General features: G+C 29.0%; 1 protein-coding gene across 1 annotated transcript; it reads left to right on the top strand.

The window, feature by feature from the left end:
• The first annotated feature begins 4,309 nt into the window (after window positions 1-4,309).
• On the top strand, window positions 4,310-14,396 carry LOC123298055 (GTP-binding protein Rhes). The gene is made up of 5 exons (XM_044879945.1): window positions 4,310-4,576; window positions 5,726-5,927; window positions 9,245-9,454; window positions 12,295-12,471; window positions 14,043-14,396. The coding sequence occupies exons 1-5, from the start codon at window positions 4,375-4,377 to the stop codon at window positions 14,275-14,277; spliced, it is 1,026 nt and encodes a 341-aa protein (XP_044735880.1). The 5' UTR covers window positions 4,310-4,374; the 3' UTR covers window positions 14,278-14,396.
• Window positions 14,397-18,820: the final 4,424 nt, after the last annotated feature.

An 18,820-nucleotide genomic window follows, 5' to 3' on the forward strand; every position in this document is an offset into this window, starting at 1 on the left:
AAGTAGAAATATAGATGTGCCATTACCCTGTCTCTAACAAACTTTCTGTGACTAAATTTATTGCAAATATAATTTGCTTCTAAGCAGCCTTTTTGGCAATATTCACATTAATATTCTTTTTTCAAAAATTTCAAAACCCTGCATCTAAAAAAGGAAGCTTCCCCGGCTACAAGTATATTGTTCAGTCATTATTTTGTCATAATATACAAATTGATGAATAATTAAAAACTCAATGTTTTCACATTTTTCAAAAATGGTACGTAGAATTTCTAAATGTAGTTTTTTTAAGCAATAATTTATGGTAAAACGACATGCATACATCAGCCTAAAGCAGCGAAAACCTAAATCCTCCTCTAAATATGACTAGAAACAGATACAGATAGTGTAAAAAAGTGTCTAGATATTAGGGACTTAATATGTATGTGAATACTGTTTTGCAGATCATTTTCATCTATACTTGATTTGTTTTGTCGAGGCCAACTTTTTGAACTTTAAAGTGTGTTTTTAGCCTAATAGTACAATTTAATTGATTTGAATTTATATTTTTGCTAAGTATATAAGTTAGTTAAAATCAGAATTAAACGATCGAACTACTTAAATTAAACTGTGTACTTTAAAAAAGTACTTTGTTTTTTTAAATGATGGTCTAGATAAAACAACTCAAGTATAGATACATTACAGGTTTGCTTATTACACAGTAATATTTTGATACTAATTTTATAAATCCAAAAAATATTTTAATGTAAGCATAAAGTGTCTAATTTACCTACTGATCGTATTTAAACGGTATCTTTTCACTTGTTTAAATTGTTGTGAATAAAAAGAAATCAATAAACAGAAGTGATCATTGGAGGATATCCATTCCATAACGTGACTAGAAATTTAATATTGAAAATTGTTACTATTTATTGAAATAAAAAAAAAACCAAGACCAATAGTAATAGATACTGTCTACCTGTTCGAAATACAGTAATTACAATTTGTGAATAATGATTACTGCAAAACATATATCATTCTTTTATTTCATTACGTTTATTTAGACATTTTTTTTTTAATCCTACAGATTTAGCTGTAACTGTAGTACATATACGTTACACGATGTAGATACTAAACTGTAGGACGATTTTTAACTTTCCAAAAGAGAGAAGTTCTTTTAATCGATCCGAAAATCCAAATGGAAATTGTCAGTATACCTTTACGTTTTATGGCCAGGGTGCAAAGTTTCAATTCAATCCGACGTTTTAAACTGGGTGAAAATTTCCACTTTCATAAATTCTAGACACATAGATACATATATAATACATTAATTACATAGATACATATAGATACATACATATTCTGAAATAAGCAAAACAATTTAGAAGCTTAACAGTTCGGTTATATGTTAAAAAATCGATTTTCATACATTTAAAAATAAATGTTAAAGCTTTAAAGAATTCGAAGCTTATTAAGTTAATTCCACTAGAATCCTTTTTGGAAAAAAATTGACGATTGAGTTAAGGTTTTAATTTACAAAAACCATAACGTTATGCCAAAAGGAACCTATGCACCATATTTCAGCTCTATTATAAACCTATTAATAATATGATTGTATCCCAGTTTTTCACTTCCAAACTCAAGAGAAGAAACAAAGTTAAAAGACATTACAGCCGGGTCAACATTGATTCCAGACTGACTAGAGATTTTTGAGCGGCGTGTCAAACTTGTAAACCAAGGTTGGTCCAATCACGTACAAGCATCGCATAGCATCGTTTCAACGTCGAATATGAGAAAACGGTGCAAGATTAATTTAATATTTTCTGATATAAACATGTATGAAATAATCAGTAGAAATATACAGTACTAGCCTGATACCCGCTCGTTTCACTGGGCTTAAGAGTAAAAAACATCGCTTTATAGCCTCTACCTCTCTTGATGTGCACAATTTTCAATTTGGTTAAATGTAAAATAGTCATAATTCATTGAGTATATCAGAAAAGTTGGCCATGAATGGTTTGGCATTTACTATTTTAAATTTTTACAGAATACTTTAATTTATGGTTCAAAATGATGATTATAAATCTGCTTCATCTATAATCATTATTTTGAGAGTAGAGTTTCATTAAAAACCATTCGCTAGTTTTAACGTGAAAGCGTAAAAAACAAACAAGTAAACAAACAAAGATCCTTACTTTCGCATTTATAATATATAGAGATATAAATTTATATTCTCCGTTTATGATTTTCTCACAATTTAAATTCAATAAAACATAATTTTTTTTAAAGAATCGATGTATTATAATATAATACTTTATTAATGCAGATATAACCCAACATCAACGAACAATTTATACAAAATAATTCGAAACAAAAAATTTAATTATAATTTCTAAGAATCATCGATTTTATTTTATTCAAATTCATTCTCATAATGTAGCTATCCGATGGGCAATATTCGATGTCTTCGACAGCCTACAAATCAGGAGCAGGGGAAGTCAATTTTGTCACTTCGGTATCGATGTCTTTACTTTAGATGTTATGGTGAATTCACATCAACGTTGGGCGACGGGCACTGGCGATAGATTTAATCAATCAAGCTCCGACCGTCGCCTGTCGTTCAAGGAAATTCAAGATGGATATAAGGGTCACCCATATATTACGTCACACAAATTTTATGATTTTTAAACCTCCCATTTTGGATTGCCACAGATGGTCACATTTTTGAAGCCCCCTCCCCCCTTGGTGTGATGTCACATTTTTTATAATTTAATAGAAATAATTAAAATAAAACATTTTGTTAATTTCGTGAATTTTTGGATAGAATAAATTTTTTTAAAGACAGTTATAACAATATTCTTGAGACTGTGTTCTGATACTACCCCAATTTAAAATTTTTCTGACTTACTAGTGTTCTTTCGGGAAAATTATTGCTTCTCTTTTTTAAGCCAGTTATTATTTATTTTTCAACAAGTTTCGTGATATATATTTTCTACATTTTAATCACATATTTTCGATTAAATTAAACGTTGACGACAGAAAATATATAAAATAATTACTTTTTTTAAATTCTCGAGAGCATCAATCACTAAGATAACATTTTCTCCATATTACATGCCTCATGTTATAAGATGCTTTTTAAATATACTCCTTAAATATATTCGAATTTTTGTCTTTTCAAGTCTTTGAAAATAAAATAAAATGAGCGTAAATAAAATAGAAGAGCGGGAGTGGATTGGGTAATTGGCACTACCAAAAGACAAAATATAACTTAAATATGCACATATTTTTATCTTATTATAAAAAATAATGTTAAAAATTTAGACTTGTGGTTTGAAATTATTTGTACCTTATTTTCAACTTTGATGATAAATTTTGTTGTAAATTCATGAATAAAATTTTTCTTTATCATCTGATTTTCAAAATATCGAAAGCTAAATAATTAAACAAAGTTTTCAATTTTCAATATTTTGAAAATTACTCCAGATCTCGAAAAATTTTATCCTTACTTTTATATTGTTAAGTTATAACATAATTCGCCATCAAAATTGAAAATATATATTTTTTTAAATTTGTGTTCCCACTACCGTGCTCATACATCCTTAAAAAGTCGAGCACAAGGGATTTTTATGTTTTAAATAATTTATTAAGGTTTCAATTTTAATATTAAAAGTTGTTTTTTAATTTTCATTTTTTTAGAGAAATCTAGGAAAACATATCATCCATCAATCATTTATCTATTTAAATCATCGAGCAACCCCCCCTCTCTAAAATTTTTAGAATTGATCTAGACTTAGTCCAACTTCATATAAACAAAAATAAAGCCTTTTAGGCAAATTTGTCCTGGCGCTCGTGCACTCTTATTAATCACTTAAATTTCCGGTAATAGTAACGTTTTAAAGTTGTTATCATTTGAATATGAGAATATGGAAGGAATACGGGAATCGATAAAATGTAAAGGGAAAGTTAAGTACTTAGCTTATAATAAAAAATGTATAAAAGTATAAGAACATTTATTTGATTCATTTGGCAAACAGATTTACAGACAAAAATTTTTTTTATGTATATCCTATGGGATACACACATCGTATGTGCATGCGATCTTTATGTGGCCAGATAATTAATAATAGTTTTTCTTATTATTTATAGGATAGAAGAAAACCATGACGCAGCAATAGAAATAATGGCGTAGTTAATAAAATCGAACAATTCAAATAAAACAATTATATAAGATTGTGCATCTATTTTATAAATAATGCTATGACCACCAATAATCTGAGTTACACACAGTGGCTCTCAAAACTTGTACACTGTCATAAAAATACAACAAACTCAACAACAGCATGTCCACAATTGAATCATTTCGGTGACAAAGGAATCAGTGAAACGGAACGAACAATGAAACGACGGGAAGCTGTAACTGAGGCCAGCGAAGGGCAAGAAAATCCTTTCGCTGGTCGTGAATATATTAAAAAAATGCCATATTCATCTGCACAAAATTTTCTTACTAGTGATATTGGACATGGTTCGCCAGGTAGTCAAGGATCTTGCGATGATATTGTACCACCTCCAAAAAATTGTTATCGTCTTGTTATGTTAGGTAAAGTTGATTAAAAAATATAATTGTAAGGATCCTTGACAAGTGATAGGTTTTATGACAATCTAAATAAGCATATTCGGGTATATAAATTTCTAATGGAAATCATCTAGATTCTACCTTCGGATTCCAAAACAGAAGGGAGGGGGTAATTAGGTTTTCTAATATTATCTCAATGACTTTTGATATGACGTACAAAATGATTTAAGAAATATTCTCTAAGAACAGTTTATGAAATACCTTTGTATGAAACTTTTTTTAATATTTTGAATATTAAAATATGTTTAGATTGATAGTGTCACCCACTATTTCGCAAGCGAATTTCACATCGAAATCAATAAAACTCATTTACCTAAATTTCTAAAATTTCATTTTCTTCCGAACATTTTCTTCCAAAATAAATATTATAAAACTTACAGTGTCTTACAACTTTATTTGCAAGTTCTTTAAGCAAAAAATTTGAAATTATCATCTGCATCATTGTATATAGCTTTAAATTTTCCGAAACAAAAATTAAAATTTTTTGGTGTTTAATTAAAATTAATAATTTAGAGTGGTTTTAGGTACTGCGAAGGTAACTATTATAAATATGTGCTTTACTTATCTATTAGGACCAATTATTTCTTCAATGTTTGTTGAAGACATTACATCCGCTAATTTTTTGTAGTACTACGAGTACAACAAGTCAATTATGCACTTCTGAATAACGGATTGTAAAAGATAATTATTAGAGCTTAGCGCAAAACTAATAGAAAGTTGGTCATCCATAATGAAAAGATCCTGGAAAGTGTTATTGCGAATCTATACCTTTCCGAGGTATTGATAGTAACAGGCAACTTTCAAAAAGAAACAATCTTCCAAAAGATCTTGAATTTATCATAATTAGGGGCCCTTTTTACAATTTTTTTCTGCTTTAGAAAATCATCTGCTTATGGGATTGATACAAATTCTTAAAAGTAAAGATGAGGATTCCATTATTTATTGTTTTTTGTTTACTTATAATCATGCATACGATATTTGAGGATTCCAATATATCTCTTTTTTATCCTATAATTGATTAGTCTATGAATCAAATAAAATAAGAACAAGCTATAACAGCTATCACTTAAAAACCATATAAGAAATACCATAAGCATTTTTGTTGTCTACCAGGCTCGGCACGTGTTGGAAAAACATGCTTAGTGTCACGTTTTCTTGGTGGAAAGTTTGAAGAGAGCTATACACCAACGATTGAAGATTTTCATAGGAAACTATATCGGATACGCGGTGAAGTTTATCAATTAGATTTACTAGATACATCTGGTAATCATCCGTTTCCTGCAATGCGACGTCTATCATTTCTAACTGGCGACATGTAAGTTGTTCAATAAATATTATCTACTTATTTAATGAAATATATTACAGTGTACATTTTTATAATTGAATTTATACTATTATTTATTATTATGCTTCTAGTTTTAAAAATCAATTTTTATATAAAATTTAATTTCATTTGTTGGTTGTTTATGTTGATTTGTTTGGCATTTCGACTTATGATCTTGAGAAACAATGAGGAATAATGGAAGAGACAGGCCAAAAAAAATCGTTGAATTTACTAAATCTGATTTTAGGATTGGTTATAGTAGTTGTGAACACACACATACTGCGGTCATTCAAGCGAACGATAGAACAGGGTTCAGATATATGCTATCGAAACGGTGTAGTTGTTACGTGGTACTAAAATGAATTTACTAAAGCTGAAAATTGTTATACAGATTGTATATTGCATATAGATAACAGTTATGACAGTCCGTCAGCTCAATGTTAGAACTGGGCTGGTCAGTCAGCCCTTATTTATGAACAATAAAGAGGTAAAATTCATTTAAATACCACGGAAATCATAAATGTTCATAATGGCTGACTGACCGACCCTGATCTAACGTTGAACTGACTGACTGTCATAACTGTTATCTATATGCAATATACAATCTGTATAACAATTTTCATCTTTAATAAATTCATTTTAGCATATATCTGACCTTTGTTTTATTGTTCGCTTTACTGACCGCAGCATGTGTGTGTACTATAACCAATACTCAAATTTTCAGTTTTTTTAGGCCTGACTCTTAATCTAGAAAAAGAATATTAAAAAACCTATAAATCCGTTTATAAGTACACTAAACAAAGCACACAAAAATTGCCCACTTGAAAAATTTTGCTATAAGTGGAATATTTTGGAACTTTGTGTAAAAACTTAAAAACAATTAAATATTCCAAGCATGTTACCATCACCACAGGTTCAAATTTGAAAAAAACACATAAATTGTTTAACATTTCGTTTTCCATATGCCAATAAGCCATTGAAGTTAAAATCCAACATATTTAATAATTTTTTTTTCTATCTATAATGGCTTATCTATAACGACCTCTACCTAATTTTTCACATGAAAACGCTGTTTGGTATACGTAGTTTGAAATTTCTTCCGGTAAGTCCGGTAAGTCATCTTTTATTTACGATATGTAAATAAATATGTGCCCATAACTGAATTTATTCTTCAGAACAAAACATTACAGCTGTAACAAATATCGCACCACATTTTCAATTGCTGTCAAAACTATTCAGGCAGCTCACTTCAGCAGTGTCCTTCGAAAGAGTAAGGCTCATCAAAGTAAGACTAAAAATATTCGCCTAAGCACCAAGTAAGATTTAGAGCTTCAAAAATAGAATACGAATTGTTCTGTATTGAACATTGAAATACTTTCAAAATTTCCATCCTCCTTCGAGAGAGAAAATAGCCCACCCAAGTCTGTCACTATCCTACAGTCTATTATTTAATCCAAAGTTAAACAAATATTCCATTAAAATAATAATAGAAATAAAAATATAAAATCTAAAAATGGTGATTTTACTATTTTCAATAAATAGTTCCCAAGGTGTGTAATCAATTTCAATCTGTGGAGTTTTCTGCTAAGTTTTCCGTAAACCAAAGAAAATATAACATATTTACTATAAGTCCCCTTTGCACAATTTTCCTGCACTATAATAGCATCGTTGATTCCGCGAACTTTTTCATGAAATAAAATCAGTAACTCAGAAAAAACTTTATTATTCGAAACAATACACTCGATAAAAAAAGTTAGAGCTAAGAAAGATAAGTTATTCAAAAAGTATGTATTGTAAACCAAGAGTAGATGTATTATTTCAAAGGAAAATTCAAATTTTCGGTTCAAATTAAATACAAAATGGGTTCTAAAATTTTTACAAACTTTCAATCCAACTCATCGTTTACCACATCCAAATGTCGGTACACCCTTTTTGTAAGATTTTATCACACAAAAAATATTTCGAATTGATATTTTTTGTAAAAAAGATCTAATTTTAAGAATGCCAAAACGTTTTGTTTTATAATTAGTTTTCATACCCTTAACTTTTCCCACATGTGTGAAATCAGCATTTTAATATCGAATAAAAACTTAGTAGTAATTTCTATGCGAAACATGATTTGATAATAAAGATTCATTTTATTTAAAAGTAGGTAATGTACCGATAACTACAACTTTAATAAAATTAACTTTCATCATTATACTATAGCATCATTAAATAAACGTATATGAGTTGGGCACTTAAATAGCTGAATTTTTTTCTTTCTTAAATTTAGAAGAAAATAAAACCTACATTATTAAAGCGTTTTATTTAATGTTTCATAAAAGATGATGTATGTATGTTGTTTTATTTGTTTTTCATTACTATTGAATTCTTACATGAATTCTTATATGCCATAGACCAGATTAAAATTCCTTATGCACTTATGCCAAATTGGAGTGGTGATATGAATCACCACTCCAAGATTGTCACAAGTCCATGAAACATATAGAAAACTTTGGGTTTCATGTTTTACTAATCAAAGTTCATAAAAAAAATCACACTATAATCGAGAACTTCCCATTATAAGATTGTACAAAAATTTGTTTAATTTATACAAAATTTTTTATTTAAAAAAATTACCCGAGCTAGGATCGAAGCCTACACTTCTGGTAGCAAGCTTAGGCTCTAATCTATTTGCAATAATCGATTGAATCATCCACAGGAGATTCTATCAGTTCGCATTCTGAAAATGTGCGCTTTTCATGAAAACATAAACATAGGTAGCTATAGAAAAGTTGATGGTATTTGATAAATAATTGATTAAAAGACGATTTCATAAAATTAGTATTTTAAAAAATTTTTAAATTTAGAGATTATTGCAAGAGAAGCACCATATAACTTTTGATCTAGTGAACAAAATCACAAATTTTCAGATCAATTGGAGCTATAGGAAATAATTTAGAGGTTTAAGCCTCATTTACTGGAGTATAAATGTTCAATTTTTTTTTTTAATTATAACCAAATTTTCATCCTTTTTACCGATTTTTTGAGCTTATGATGATTATTGAACTCTTTTGGATATACTATAGGATCAATATAAATGAATTAATCGTAATCCTAAGGGATATTTTTCTGGTTATTCTCAGAACAATCACGATTAGCTAAATTAATGTGCATGAATTATCTTTTATAATTTAATATTCACAAGCTCACATTTTAATAAACTGATTTTTTTCTCAGGAATCTAATGTAATTAGTGCCCAAGTTACATAAATTTTTTTAAACACATAATATATAATAATAGTTTTTCCATTTTTATTACACAGGTTTGTAATAGTGTTTAGTATGGATTGTCGAGAATCATGGGAAGAAGCAATACATTTACGTGAACAAATTTTAGAAACTAAATTAAGTGCGACAGCTTCGACAGGAAGCAGTGGTTGGGGTGTTAGTGGTTTAACGGGTGCTGCGCGAAAACGAACTGTCCCCAGAGTGCCAATGGTACTTGCTGGTAACAAATGTGATTCAGATATCAGGTAGAGTATGGTTTATATATTGTACCTAAACAAATTTAGTTGTTATCAGATATATCAATAACAAATGTGCAGATACAGATATCAGATCTAGTGTCCGATGCGTTAGTAGTACAAGCTGTTCAAGAAGTTCTCAATTTGAGGCAATTTCAAAAACATTTTACTCAATTCATAAATCGTAAGAACAACTATCGAAAATGTGTCTGTAAATATTATTTTAGTACAATTTTACTTATTATCAATAATACCAATTTCTTAATATTTACATGAGATTTTTAAGCATTCTTTTTCTACATCCGCCCTCTCTGCCCTCTCTTCCAACACCCCCATATCTTAGCCCATGGTTCTAGCCATGAAACATTGCAAGGAGGTCCTTATGAGGTGTTAATAAAATATAATAAAAAACTATATTGTGAAAATTGTCTTTAACGAATCTCAGGAGATATAAAAGTTTAAGGAAATCTCTGTTTAGACATTAACGTTCGAATTATTTCACAAATTAAAGATAGAAATATACGCATTTTATCGCTTGTTATTTAACTACATTTTTCCCGAAAAAAGACATAGTAAAAAACTTTAAAGTTAAATATCACATTTTACCTATTCAAACGAATGAGATTCATGTAAGTAAGATGTATATCAGATAAGATATATATTTATCGAATGATATGCCCAATATCATAGACATCTACCATATTTAATTCGATTTTTATATTTGAAGGCTGATTTAATCCGGGTATTTTTGACGAACATTAACGATAATATATTTGCTGGGGTAGAATTTTTAGCAGTGGCAAGTGCGTTTTAGCGATTAAAAAACAATTAAATCTGTGCAATGAAAGAATTCATCTATTATCATTGACTTCAGCTACGTAGCGATGAACAATATCCACCATTTTGAATTAAAAAATCGATTTTGGTTGCACGATGGAGTATAGTGTTTCTTTCTTCGAAAAGTACCCAGTTTTTAGAAATGGCCGTCATGCGAGGTTTGTGGCAATACATTCCTCAAAAGGAAAACATTGCTTTTTCAATTATGAAAATGGAGTTGTCATGGTAGATGATACAACAATGCATATTCAGCATGATTATTTTGTTCGGAGCAGCGAATCTGTGACTACAGTATAGCGTGAATTTCGCTGAAAATTCAATATCAATCGAAATGATTATTTCTGCCTGAGAGAGAATCTTACATTAGGTTATAATAATCTTAGGTGCAATTCAAGGTGCTGTTAGTAACTCACCACTACGAACAAATCAATCATGGGCGAACATGCTTTATTTAACGTCCACAACGATGACATTACCATTTTGAAACCTGAAAATTAAATGTTTTGAAGTAGAATATATTACAACAAACTGCACACTTTCCGATAAAGAAACACAAGAAAAAAATTTAATTTTTTTAGGCTACCAATTGAGTATACACGTCTAATTTTTTATACATGGTAGATAATGACAAACCTGTATTTTCACATAGACAGAAATAAAATTGTTCCTATAAGAGGTATTTCCCATGTGACTGCCAACAACAATTTTAACATTAGCGTGTGAATATCAGCGGCATTATTTTTTGGTTTTGTTAATTGCCATGGGTAAAGAGGAAATACCAACATATATTTGAAATAAACTTTAATATACTAAACAAATATTTACTTTACTTTGATTCCGTAGTAAAAAAATTTCGTCAGTATACGATATCCCTGTTGCCTTTTCTAAATGTCGATAGATATTACTGTGGCTACTTTTACCATTTCGTTTTATTGCTACATTCTTTGCTAAAGCTTTAAAGGTATTTAAAAAAAAAAAAAAAGATTACACACTTAAAACTTTGGAATAACTGTGTTTTTTTTTTTAACTTTTTAATTAATTATAGTTTAAATAATTAGAATTTCATAATTTTTTAATAGATATTATTAACGCGTCTATAAAAAAAACTCTTAATTAAAAAAAGGCAAAAACACACAAGCGGTCAAATGGTGCTTAACTTCAGTTAACTTCAGTGGGCGGGCACCGTTGTTTTCAATGTCGTATGTAAGGAGCGTTAAGTTACGATGACTCGAGTTTCATGATTTTTGTTCACACAAAAAGTGCTCAACGTGCCAAAAAAAGACTTCACTTCAACATTTTTAGCTTCTTCTAAAAAACTTCCGCTTATATATAGTTCAAATAAAAATGTTGGGAGGCTTTCTTCAAGTAGTTCAAAATAGTAAATGTTAGACTTATGTGAGAAGTCTTCAAACTAGTAGCCTACTTCAAGTTATGAACATATTACGAAATTAACTAGAATTTAAATTAAGGTTAAGTATTTAAATAAAGAATGACGAATATCAACTTCGATACAAATCACCCCCAAAAATAACTTCCTACCCCTTTTTAACCCCATTTCGTATTTTATTGAAAGTCATTCTCTAGTTTTCAATAAAATATGAAACACGTCTTCCGTCAATGAATGTTTATGCAAAATTTGAAGTTGATTGGATCAAGGAATCTCGTCGTCCCGTACAAACTTTGCCCCCATTTTTTACCTCTTTAGGGGTAGAATTTCCTACGATTAGTGGTTTAGGCTGTACGTTGATCCGTCAGTCAGTCAATAGTTCAAAACAAAAAATTTTATGTGTATAGATAAATTGTCACTGAAGATCTGGACTATTCTGTTAAAAGTGACCTACAAACCGTTTTTCCAATTACTTTAAACGACAAATATTTTTTAATAATTTTCACACTATGTTAAATAATTTCGTTTATTAAATTTTTTACTTTTTTAAAATTTTTATTAAAGTTATTAACAAATACCTACAGAATTTAAATGAGTTTTAAGCATTGTTTTTTTCTTGTTACAGAACTGTAACGGCAGATGAAGCAAGTGCATATTGTGCTACCCAAGATAATTATTGTGTCTTTGTTGAATGTTCAGCGAAAAAAAATTTGCATATAGATGACGTCTTTTACGAGCTTTTTCTTGTAGCAAATTTACCGTTAGAAATGGCACCAAATCATCATAAGCGTATAAGCGTTGGGTAATAGTAATTTTTTTATACTGTTTTTCTAATTTCATTTTTATAATAGTTAGGAAGGAATATACGTGTATGACCTGTATGTAGTATAGAACATTTTGGTTCATGAATGCGAAAAAATTTTCCAAACCAAAAACCAAAATAAATTAAAATATTATTGTTTAAAAATGTACTACATTTTTTAAAAGTGTACCCCATTACTTTTTTTTGGAGAGAATCAACACCTTCCGATCGATCGACCTAAAAATAAAAATGTTGTAATATTTAATTCCTTTGATTTAAGATTTATCCGGGCTTAGAATAACAAATTATAAAATGGCATACAAATACGATCATTTTTTACATAAAAAATCTGGATTTGTTATTTTTACAAAATCCCATTTGTGAATTTTTGAATACAATAACAGAACTTAGGTACGTGTATACGAAGCGTAGGTCTTTTAAACGAAATATTTGTGTACACTTTAAAGTGTTCCTTCCTAAAAAAAGCACACTGACCGTATTCGCACCACCAACATAGGTTACCGTGTTATCGTATATTGTAATCACACCTCGAAAAAAATCCAAAAGAAAAATTTCAATGGAAAATTAATCAAATTTGTGCGTCTATACGCACTGGACTAAGAGTAGTTTTTAAAGTGCATAGAAAAATTCGTTTCTGGAAAATATTATTTCTCTTTAACACTTGCATCTCTATGATAATTTTATTATTTTCTATGTCTGTATTTAAATAAAAATGAAATAAATGCTGCTGTTTTATTTCATTACATACTGTTATCTTTTCTATGGTTTCACTCCACGTTATTTGATTTTCACCATAACTTATTCGAAATCAATCTTAGCAAAAAATATAATTATTGTTTATTTTGTTAATATAATGTTCGGTATATTTGGAAAAAACGAAAAAAAATTAAGGACACTACAAATATTTCGTGACCAAATAAAAGGGGGTTTTTATATTTTACATTGGTTTCAACCTTAAATCTAAAATTGCCTTGGTACCCGTATTACCTTAAGTAGTCTGTTATTGAATAAATTTATGTATTTTTATTAATTGATTTGGTGAATTATCTCGGAAATTAGACCTCAGATTAAAATTTGGTAAAGCGCTTTTTCGTTCTTTTCTTTCAGCTTTTTCAGGAAGTTAATAGGTCTGCAGTCAATTATAGAACACCGTGTATAAAGACAAATAATACATGTCGAATAAATAATTATTAAAAAAATAGTGTCTAGTTTTGCAAGTGTTTTTTTTTTGTCGGTTTTCAAAATATTAAGGCGAAGACCAGCCTATCCAAAAGTCTATTATTCTTCAAGAGCAGAAAACAAAGCTTTGTCTTAGGCATTAAGGATCGGAAACAAGCGTTTTATAGAAAGAGCCGTTATGTTTCCTTTTGATCATTTTATCCCCGAAATATTAAACAATTTGGCAATTTGAACGAAAGCCATTTACCGTAAGAACGCGAATTTCCTTGCATTTTTTTATTAAAACTATATAGAATGATATAATCCAACCAGATTACCCTCCCCCCTCAATGATATTTTTAATCCACTAACATTATTACGTAAATTTTCAGATTTGGGGCGCCATGTCCACTTCCACCATCAGTACCAACTCACCCATCAAAAAAGTATACGTTAAGTATAAAACGACGTTTAAGTGATGCTTGTGGTGTAGTTGCACCAAATGTTCGACGACCTAGTATCCGTACAGACCTAATGATAATGCGAACAAAGACTTGTAGTTTAGGTGATGCGGATGGTTCAAGCACAAACAGAGGGCAATCGTGGTCAAGATGTGCTATTCAATAAATCAAAATTTTGTGTGAAATCTAAACACTTTAAATCGTTTTATATTTCCGATGTGTTTTTGCATAAATTCTAAATGTCGCTGATGTGTGTGTAAAAATTCATTTCTGATTGCGATTAAATTTGATGCCACAAAATATGATTTGAATGCTGTATTGCTCTCCATGCTGATGATGTAATTTAAAAATTGAACTATTGTCCGAGTTTTGTTTATAAGTAAACAAAATGTTGTGAAATTTACGAAAAAAATTTTGATTTTTCAAAGTTTTGCAAAAAAATTGATGCAATTCAAAGGCAAACTTGCCAGACTCTATCAAATAGGTATATAATTTTCAGATTTTTCAAAAATATAATTTGCAGCTATTTCCAATTTATAAGTTTCAGCCATTTTCGAAAAAATTGAGCCTGGTCATCCTGATACTCTAAATTGATTATACAATCCTTTTTAATTTTATTTTATAATCCTTTTGTCCATGAGCATACATTGCCACTGATAAATATATCTACCGTAATTTTCTTGTGTCTTGATTTTCCTGTTAGAATAAAAAAAAAATGAATATACATCAATTTTAGACTTGTCGGTACCATTAAAGATTATACCTGTCTCTTGAAAGAGAACGCCTCATTTAAAAGAATTTTCTTAAAGGAAAAAATTGCTATACCAATCCTAATTTAGACACAATTTTTTTTTAGAGGCTTACTTATCAACGGTATGTTTACGGAATCGGCAGCTACGAACATTGTTTTATCGAATAATCAACCATTGTTTGATCTAATATTCATATAATTATTTATTAATTATCTTCAAATATTAATCTATATGCGTTTCGATCTTTATAATCTATACGCGTTTCGAATAGTACCAAAATTAAATAAGTAATGTCAGTGTCATAATAGCAATGAATAAATCCAAGCAATGAATAAATCCAAGCAATAAATTTTTTAGAAACTTGTGGGTTTTGTCTTGCGAAATCTTATTATCACGATGGAATTTGAAAAAGGAAATTATAAAATTTTCTCTTTAATCTAGACTGTGATATTTCGTTAATGGCTCGAAAATGCTAAAAGTGTATGTAATTTTGAATGCTTAAAATGTTTAAAAATTCTTAAAGGACCAATAAATAATTTACTTTTTATCTTTGACAGAATATTAATTGTATTGAGACATTTGACAGAATAGGCTTTTGTCTACAAAGAATAAATCGGTTGGATAAAAGTTTCAAAAGATTGATCATGATATGTAGATAACAAAACAAACAAATTAATTTTTATAAAATATGTATAAGGATTATTTTTTTAAATAATTTCTTTGAAATTATACATCCGGACACGTGACATCAAACACCATTCAGAGGTACTACGTCACGCCATAAGAAAGGCTATGTAAGCTTACAAATACAAAACATGTAAACTTGCAAATACTTGTAAAACTTGCATATATAGAAATGATTGTCACGGTTTAATGTCATTCAAGACGCCATGACACTCTACATTGTTTTAGAAGTAAATTTGAATTCATTTCTTAAAATATAAAATACATAAGGTAAATAGTTTGTTTTAATAATACTTTCTCGGTGTAAATCAGATACTAATGTAACATATAAACCAATTTTTCAAATTTAGGACAAAAGCCTATTGTAACCTAACTTGAAACATTAATAATTGCAGATTATAAATAATTTCAATTTTTACTTCAAATGTAAATAAAATTTGTAACCTACATGAACGATGACGTAAATGGTTGTAATTGTAAGAATGTTTGTTTTAGAAAGCTGTTTTTATCCATTTTTGGAGAATCAAAATTTTTACCTAAATGGAAATCTTACGCAAGTTTTGTGTCAGGTGGTCTCGTAGTTTAACGTTAATAGGAAATTCAATTTCATATTCCTCTCGATTGAAACCTTAGACCATTAAGTATACAGAGAATCTGAGGTAACTGCTTGGGTCAGTTAGGGGCATTTATCAAAAAAAACATTTATTAAAAGAATATAGGGACATTTATCAAAAAAATAGACATTGAATATAGGGACATTTATCAAAAAACATACTTACATTAAATGTCAAAACATTCAATGTCGTAATTTGACTTGAACTTTTTCGCTTTTGATTTTAAAAAAAACTTATCACATATCACTTTACATTTTTTCTTAGGAGCCTACGATCACAACAACACTTTGTTGTGACATCACAAACACCGCCGCCATGATGGATTTGACCCAATTGCAATTACCTCAGTTGTTGGCACACTTTAAAGCGTTTGACGCTCAGTCCATGTCCAATCGTAATATTAATGGTCTAAGTAAAATGGGAATGAATAAGAAAAACTATATTTTATTTCCCTGTTCATGCAACGTAACGTACTATAACAATGGTACCCCCTAGCGACAACACCTGGCCCTAAGCTTTGCTCAAATTTCATACAAATATAAAAAAATGTAATAATTACAAAAATTATGCGTAATAAATGGATTTAAGAATACATTGTTGAATAAAATATTTATCAAAAAAATTGGACAATAATTAATCGGTGCTTTAATTGGCAATATATATACCAATGATATATGAACAAAGAAAAAACATATTTATCAAAATTAAATTAAATTCTAGTTATAAGGTACATAATCTACTTAAAGAAATTCATATTCATTATTTATTATAAATCCATGAAAAAATGTACATGGATTAAATATGAACGAGTCATTTCTTATACATTTCACAAGTCCATTCATTATGAATAATTTAAAATTCTATACTAAATCACAAATCTCAAGTTTATTCTCCTACTGAAGTCATATGTTGAAATCGTAATCGTAGAAAACAAAACGATTTACTTCTGTAAATCCTGAAGTCATGACTTCAGGAATGGATCTCTGCCTCAGCCTTCAAATGAGGTTGTGGTGACATATGGTACTAATACGGCAACTACCAAGTACGCAACTACTATTTAGTTAACGTAATTTAGCTCGATTTTATTCAGCGTTTTTTATTTTTATTTTTTTGAAAAATAACTTTTGATATAGCTAATCGCAAAGACGAATTGGGTAAAATTGGCGGCCTTCTTAAAGATAACAATATGCCATACTGATAATATAAACCTTGGGTGTATTCGCCACTGTGCCGAGTTTCTAGAGCATTATATATTAAAGTTAAATGTCTTAAGATATGAATAAATTTGATCTTCCTAAGTGAACATCTGAGTTAATGCACATAATATTGCACTACTTTAGACTGATATGATTTTGGAATATTTTCCTATTCAGAGAAAATTGTTTACGTGAATGTTTATGAGCCTTGGAAGGCTATACTAAAAGAGCTATTGTTAACTGAAATATTAGAAGCATTCAACTTGGCTTATAATAAAATTTTAATAATTAGGTCTTCATTTGAGAATGCATTTTTTGCCTCGTTGACAAAATACAACATGACACGAACATGAAGAATTTACTCTATGTAGTAATTTAAAAAAAATAAAAAAACAACTTCTCTATTGAAGAGTTTTGAATTCTGAAATTTCCAAGTAAATTTAAACGCCTAACTGATGCAAATACCGTGATCCTTATTGGACAAAGAACTTCAGAAACATAAAAAAAATTCAGAGATGTGTATTTTCATTAGGGAATTAGAAGACCAGAAATACTGTTCAATCTTCTCTTAAGATTCATAAACTGTTATCGCCATTAAACTACACAAAAAAATTACAATTAATTATCATTTATTAAAAAAAAAAAAAAACTTCATTAACGTTACTATCCAGTGAAAAAGATAGAAAAAAGAAACTCATTTCAAATTTGTAGACATATTTTTGTCAAAGAAATGCGTAAGAACAAAAGATGTAGATAATAAAACTTTTATTAATTTTGTGTTTATTGGGATTTTTTGTGTTTTTAAGTTGAACTATTCTCAAATTTAATATATCCGCTGTTGTAATTATGCATATATTTATGACCAGCAGTGCCCCGGATCGAGGGGTTCCTATAGCAAGGGACAAAAAGGTCTTAGATAAGAAATTAAATATAGTAATAATCAAAATAATTTAATTTAGACCCTTCATTTATTCTATATTATTATCACAATTGATTTTTAAATGGGACGCTCAAATTTTGTTCCACCCCAGGGCATCTTCAAATTCCGACCCTGGATCTGTATAAACTTTTATCGATTCACGAACTCGTGTGAAAGACATTTAACAAACGGTGAACAAATGAATCTGCTAATACCTTACGTTGGATTATATTTATTAATTAATTGTATTTAAAACCTGTTTTTAATAATCTACGGTCGGCCAAATTATATTAAAGGCCTAAATCTAATACAAATTATAAAATACCTAATTTGAGTAGTTTTTTTGAAAACGTGACCCACTAATCATTAGATTGCCTAAATTGAATCTCCTTTCAATCATTATTATTAACTTGGAGAATTCAAAACAAAAATTATCTTAATTTTGCAGTATACTGAGTGTAAGACCATCACATTAGTATTTGTGGGTTAACTATATGAACAATAAAATTTAGCCTGTTTCTTCCCGAAATAGCTGAATATTATT

Source organism: Chrysoperla carnea, chromosome 4 (genome assembly GCF_905475395.1).
Source record: "Chrysoperla carnea chromosome 4, inChrCarn1.1, whole genome shotgun sequence".
NCBI lineage: Eukaryota > Metazoa > Arthropoda > Insecta > Neuroptera > Chrysopidae > Chrysoperla > Chrysoperla carnea.